The 7,211-nt window shown below is 37.8% G+C and overlaps 1 protein-coding gene across 1 annotated transcript; it reads right to left on the minus strand.

The window, feature by feature from the left end:
• Window positions 1–687: 687 nt before the first annotated feature.
• Window positions 688–6,932, minus strand: LOC139739313 (heparan sulfate glucosamine 3-O-sulfotransferase 5-like). The gene is made up of 3 exons (XM_071649928.1): window positions 6,908–6,932; window positions 5,826–6,422; window positions 688–701 (listed from the first exon to the last, which is right to left on the minus strand). Exons 1-3 carry the CDS (start codon window positions 6,930–6,932, stop codon window positions 688–690), a joined length of 636 nt encoding a protein of 211 aa, XP_071506029.1.
• Window positions 6,933–7,211: the final 279 nt, after the last annotated feature.

Below are 7,211 nucleotides of genomic sequence, written 5' to 3' on the forward strand. Positions count from 1 at the left end.
GGCTTTCGTCAAGGATGCAATGTAAATCCGGTAATATACCATATATGTTTCTTTTGGTATCTTACAAACTTAAGTGGGTAAAAGTACAAGTGTGTTTAAAAAAAAATGCTCACCCTTTTGGGCCTTAGAGGTATAACCACCCGACGAAATGTCGGGTTTTATGTCCTTTAGCTTAGTCTGATTACGTTTTCAAAACAATTCTAATTCATGAATCATGCATGTTTATAGTGGTTGGTTAGATGAGGTATGGGTAACTGCTAAGGGTCTTTATTAGGAAATTCAAACATATCACCCACATTATCTTATAGCAATCGACATATCAGGATTAGCCTTGAATTAAGCTGTTAAAATATAGTTAGAAAGATATGTTGTTAAGCAACTTATGCGAATTAGGTCAACCAATTCCTTTTACACTCATTTCCGATATACATACTTGTCAGATGAAGGCTATCGTTAGCAATTTTCAGATTTAATGAAAGCTACGAGAAAAGAATGGCGAACTTTAAAGGCTTACGTATTTACTAATATTTTCTGTCAATTAAAGCAATTACAACCTCGTATGAAAAAAAAGAAAATTGATGGAAAATCTATGAATGATTATGAAATGAAAATAAAAGGAAATGCAATATTTTTTTTTTATAAAGTAACCAAAATATATCCATATGTATTTAGACAATTATGCGATTTTCAACCACCTGAATCTGAACAAAAATGGGTGAAAATATACAATGAAAATTTAGACTTATGCCAAAGGAAAAAAAAAATACTTCCTATAAAACTACTCTGAATCAGACACTTTGTAAAGTTTGATATGAAATCCTACATAGAACTACTGAGGGTTTCTCTGTTTTCATGACTTTTACTCTCTTAATAAAATCGAGTGAAAATATTTACTCTTAAAGGAGTGAATACAAAAAAGAGTGAATTTAGAGTGAAATTGGAGTTGATTTTTAGTGAAAATGTTCGTTTTCACTCCAAAATCACTCCAACATCTTCGAGTGATCCTTGAGGTCACTCCAAAATGAGTGAAAATGAGCATTTTCACTCATTATTAACTCCAATTTCACTCATAATTCATTTCATTCATATTTTTTTTTGTATTCACTCCTTTAAGAGTAAATATTTTCACTCGATTTTTTTTAGAGAGTATGTCGTGCCGTTGGAGCGTCTCGACCTGAACCTATGTACATCTTTTTTTTTTTTCGAGTTTCCCAGAAGGAATTTCTCAGTTGTTTTCTTAGATGGAACGTTACGCAAAATGAGTTACGAAGTGTAATTGCCTATATCACTAGAGCGTCTGACGATAGCATCCCTTCTTGTGACAATCTCTTTGATTTATTCTTTGACTTATTCAACTCTTAGATTGCAATCCATACGTTTTACAGGTGTCAAGGAATGGAATTCTATTGACGGTGACCTTAAATCTAGTACTACATTTTGTAGGTTTAAAGTTCTATATAAACAGGGTGTGCTAAGACAGAATATTGATGGTATCCATGTCTGACTAGACTTCCTTTCCTCCTCTGCCTTTCTTTCTCTGTCTTAGGAAGTATGTATGTATGAATGTATGTGTGTGTCTGCCAACAAATTAAGCTAAGGTATGTCTTTGTCTTTGAAAACAGATGGATTAGGTACACATATGTGTTACTTCAATTTAGATTAATCTTCTGTATGCATTGGTCCATTTTACCTTTTGTGTTTGAGGGCTCACCAGCCAAAAGCACACAATTGCTTCTTAGGTGTCATGGCATGTATTTGTTTCTTTGTAACGAATGACCTGGAAATTGTATATTGTTTTATATTTTGCCAAAAAATGAATGAATGAATGAATGAATGAATGAATGAATGAATGAATGAATGAATGAATGAATGAATGAATGAATCTCTGCAAATCAGTAAAAAAGGAGCCAAAATTTCCGTTGCTGCATGTGTGGTAATCATGAGTGTCTATACGCCCATACGCCGAATAAGTGAAAAACAAAGCCTTGTTATAGCAAGAACGATGGACAGTTCGTTATTCCGAAGATTTGTTCTTATTAAAATGATTCAAGCAAAGTTCCTAATTCCGAAGGTTCGTTTGAAAATATTATATATATATTTTTTTTTGTTATTTGTTTGTTTTTGTATTTTCTGATGTGTTCATTTTCGGCTAGACGTACTGTAGTATGTTGACCCCTTTGTGAAAGCTTAACGTGCAGTACCTACATCCACCACCTGCGGTCCTGCACCCACTTCCACTAACATTGACACACACACACACACACACACACACATACTCACACGCAAACACACACACACACACACACACACACACATTCGTTTTAACTCTATTCACTATTCCTATGTACTAATGAATAGTAGATGAATACATGCGAACGAAAACTTTCAGATACGGGCAATAAAACTGAATTCAACGTCAATTGATTTCATTTGAATGGATGTTTTTGCTACCATGACATCAATCTGTTTTGCAGTTTCCCTGTACTTTGCGTCTCTTGGTTAAACCTAAACGTAGCTTGTGTGCACACACCAGATTGCTTTCTGCTAATGCTGGCGCAGACAGGTATCATCTTAAACGTATTTGTTAATGAATACAGCTTCTCTATTAATTCCTGTAATCCATATTGTTTCAACATGGTCGACTGAGCTACAAAGCTGCACCTGAGTTTTAGCTTGAAATGAAATAGATAAAAAACGGGAAAATGGCAAAGAAAAAAGACTATCGCCTAAGAACGCAGTCACTGCTTATTTGATGCGAAGGACACAATTGACATTATGTTTTATGAAAACCAAGAAGGCCTGACATAACAGCTACGATCAAAAAGTAAACGTACACATTGAAGACACCCATACCAAAGTTTGTACTCTCCAATCTGTGGTTTCAGTGTCTTCAGTGTGGTTTCAAATATTCATTCCCCTATATAGCTCATACATGAAGAGAGTTTGTTCGCAAAAACCGATAAGTCCATATTTGCCAAATGGAGATATTTGCGATTAAAGGTCATGAAGAATGAAGAGAATAATAAGAAAATTTTTGCTACTTTTGATCATAACTTCAAAATTGTACCTTTATATGTATTGAGCAATATATCATTTAAAAGGTATTATTTTGTATTATATACCTCATAAGTGAGATTCGTATCACTGATTGGTCAAAAGTATATCACGTGACAAGGTGTAGTCCCGTCTATCTTGCCTTAGGGCTTTCATGTAAGTGATAGAAAGGCAAAACCCTCGTGATAGAAAGGCAAAACCCTCGTGATAGAATTCGTAAACCCTCCGCGACTTTTGTGCACATTTAAGTACGCTAGACTTCGCGCGCGGTGTCCGCAACCCCTCCACCCAAAGACGTTCACTACGCGCGTCGTATAAACACATGCAAAATCACTGCACATAGCGCACAGCAAGCATGTTTCAACGTGGCATGGTGATCGAGCGCTCCTCCGTGATTTGAAGTGAGCTGGATCAAAGATCGTACACTTTGCAATTACGATTTCTTAGTCGATCCCGAAGCAGAGACAAATCTCAGCATGTTGGAAATATCAAATTAAAACACGAGCGACGGGAAACTGGATGTATACTGTAATCTTCTGCCACGATTTTATGCAGGAGCTCGCCGAAGGCCGTGTGAGTGAGTACAATGTACCGTGCGTACTGGGTAGTCTACGAAATGCACGAAAACCATGCAAGCAAGCGCAGGCTGTGGCCTGATTTTAGGGCTAACGTTTAGGCCTAACAGTTAGAATATACTTCGCATTTGTCTAGCCCTAGATCTTGGTTAAGTCTTAAACGATGAGGTATATAAAACAAATATTAACTGCTCTGTATTCGGATGGTGGAGGAAATTATCAGTCCCTCGGTGCTTTTCATACCGACCCTTCCATCACCCCTCGGCTAACGCCTCGGGGTGATAGAAGGGTCGGTATGAAAAGCACCTCGGGAATGATAATTTCCACCATCATCCTCATGAGCAGTCAATATTTGTATACTATATGACAAAGACCGTACTTCAAAATCTTCAAAAATGGACTTATCGGTTTTTGCGAACAAACTCTTCACATGTTCTTGAAATACAATAAGGATTGCTAAACATATTCAGTGAGTAGTAACATTATATATATCAGAGTGCATATAAGATTAGTTTATTGATTTCATATCGCTTCACCAAAAGCTGATGAACACAAAAAAACAAACAAAAAGCATTAGATTTTAACAACAATATATTGCAAGAAACGTGTCTACATTAAACACTTGGACACTCTGAAACGTGAAATAAACTCCATTTGTAGGAATAACCATTCACAGTGCCAATACCCGTTTAGAAAGGATGTAAAAATATCAACTAACTATTAAAAAAAAATCAAGAGAGTGTTTTCACTTTCAATGTCTGAAATTCGCGAAGAGTTTTCACTCTCTTGTCTCAGTGTTGTACCAAAGCAAAATAAGAGTGGAGCTAGAGAAGAATTTTTTTCCTGATTTTCCGTTTGAACGAATGCAAACCATTGATGGGATTTTTTTTTTATTTTACAAGGAAACGCGAGAGGAACAAATAAAGATCTGCTTGCATTTTATCAATTAACTTCAAGTTAGAGTTAGGATGTCCCGATGATTCCGTACCCCAGAGTTCTTAGAACTTTATTTCCGCTTTTGCAATCTCCTGATCTAAACGAACTTCTTGAAGCATATCCTGAATCTTATTTTTCTTGACACAACAGAAATCTAAGGCTTATTATTTTGTCATCTTTTTCGGTCGTAAACCGTCTTTGTACTGTGGTAATAGATTGATGCGGCAATTGCAAATATTATTTTTTAATAGGGCAATTCATGTCGTACCGTTTATGGCTAATTACTTTTTGTTATACGAAATGTTCTCAAGAGGCTCAAATAAAACTGGAAAGTACTTCAATACTTTAAAAGTATGGTACAGTTTTGGTTGAGATGTAGATTCGAGTTTTAACTTCGTGCGAGATAATTAGAAACCACTTTTAATATGAAGCATGAAAGCATGAAAGTTGATCTGATGAAAATCGGTTTTGAAATGGCTGAGATATCAAAAGACAAAGGGGTCGTTTCATTAGAACCTCTTTCTTTTTGTATATCTCAGTCATTTCAAAACTAATTTTCATCAAATAAACTTTGAATTTCTATTGGAATTACATGCTCTTTGGTATTTACTGTAAAGAGGTTTCTAAAGAGGTTTGTAAAGAGTTTTCTCATTATCCCACAAAAAGTTGGAAACCTGAAGCTCCATCTCAGCCAAAACTATATGTCACCACTTTAATGAACGATCAAGAACTGTTAAGCCATGAACAAATACTAGCAAGTTTGAAATAATTGTGTACCTATGATCAGTAACGTCATGGTACGGCCGATGGAAAAAAATGCTAATAATGATAAAATGAACCAACCAAATAAACAAAATGTCTGTAATGTACTGCTCTGTCTTAACTTCGGTGGATTTCATTAAGGTTACTTTTATGACCTGGAAAGAGATTAACAAGTGGTACCAAAAATAGGATCTAACATATCTCATTTGCCTCAATTGGATATCCACGACATTTCTGTATTCAATGTTTTTAATAAATTTGCTAAATCCTTGTTGTAGGGTTTGTAATATTCCTTTAATGTATTCCTGACGGATTCATCTATATCTGGATGCTCCCTCCCTTTCGATTTCCCCATGCATAAGTTGAACGGACTCAACAAGCACGTAAACCCTTTAGTGTCGTTAAAGTAAAAGTTTTCCGACGAAAAGTAAGGTTGGATGCCTAAAAATTCTTCAACCTTCTGTAGTGCGGGAACTGGATCTATAACAAACGCCTCACCGTCTAGAACCAGGAATTGGTGAGCTGGAAAAAGTTCCATCCACTGGCGTATGAACTTGGCGTAGAGTCCCGAGAATATCAATCGGTTCTCCTCGCGTACGCTTCCGTCCGGGTTGAGCACCGATTCCTCGAATGTGGGTAGAATTTTGTAGGATGATCTATCGGCTTGGATAATCTCGCGGGTCCCACCTGGAGTTGTGCTGTTTTTGTACATAATATGCACGTAGTTTGACATAGCGCGTTTGATTGGGTCTCGAAGGATGATAATCAGTTTAGTCTTGGGTAGGACCGCTTTCAACTTCTTCCCATACCCTACGGTGATAAGATATCCTGCAGTCTTCTCGGCAGGCAGTTGCTGGGATGTGGTGTAGGGCATCAATTCCTCGTATCCCTCGAGAGGATTCTTCAGCCTGTTCAGGATGTGGAGCTCGTCTTTCGGAAACACAAGCTCTGGATGAAGACTGAGGTAATATTTCAGCGCACTCGTGCCGCTCTTCATCGACCCAGGAATGATGACAGCCGGTGGACGCCGTTCGCAGTTCCTCTTCTCAAAGACTGCTTTGCTGATTCGCCTGAACTCTATGGCTTGGGTTGAATCTTTGAAATGAACGCAATAACATCCATGATCGAGTTCATTATCCCGACAGTACTGACTGGTATTGACCCCATATTTCCCTGACGTAGCTCTTATGAAGTCTTGACTGATGGCTGGGGGTATAAAACCGCCGCTGTATATGGGTCTGATTGACACAAATCTTAATGCGATGATCATTAATAGAAAGCAGAAAGGCACGGTGAAGAGGACAAACACGTGTTTCACCTTACTATACATCATTGTCCAAGAACATTCACTCAGGAAGGAAGAGTCCTGCAGGTGATTTCCAACTTCTCACACGAGAGCCCCTCCAGATGTCAAGACAGACGTTGTCTGAAACAGCGATCATCGTTGATTTACGAGTAATATCTCAACTATGTGTCAACTGTCACTGATGTCGTCTGCGCAGTACGTACCTCGATCCGTCGCAGAACTTCCCGCTCTATTCTATGATAATGGCAGTGTAGTGCTCTGGAGCTCCGCCAACGGTTGAGCGGGGCATGGTACGACATCACGCATAACATCATTAAAATCATTTCGGGCTCTCACTGCTTCGTGCACAATGACGTGTCACAAACGGACTGATGTATCTGGAAGTTGTGTAATTGATTATGTCACAGACAGCTGACGTGTAATTTCCTTAGAGCCGAAGAAACGATTTGCTTCTTCGCCTTCACCGCACACTTCAAGGTGCTAAACTTTTATAGATCCTGCCATTATCCATTGTTTCATAAGACATGTACTATTCTGTGCAAAGTTGTAGTCCTACTTGAGTACACACTCACACCTCC

The sequence above is a fragment of the Diadema antillarum genome, unplaced genomic scaffold, assembly GCF_040938485.1.
Source record: "Diadema antillarum isolate AM-2024a unplaced genomic scaffold, OU_Dant_1.0 seq00000793_RagTag, whole genome shotgun sequence".
Taxonomy (NCBI): Eukaryota; Metazoa; Echinodermata; class Echinoidea; order Diadematoida; family Diadematidae; genus Diadema; species Diadema antillarum.

What these genes read in the sequence shown, in the direction of transcription:
- LOC139739313 (XM_071649928.1), bottom strand. Translation starts at nt 6,932, where the DNA reads ATGTCGTACCATGCCCCGCTCAACC. An exon ending in GTACCATGCCCCGCTCAACC is followed by an intron (nt 6,423 to 6,907) that starts GTTGGCGGAGCT and finishes TTCATTTCAAAG; the next exon opens with ATTCAACCCAAGCCATAGAG.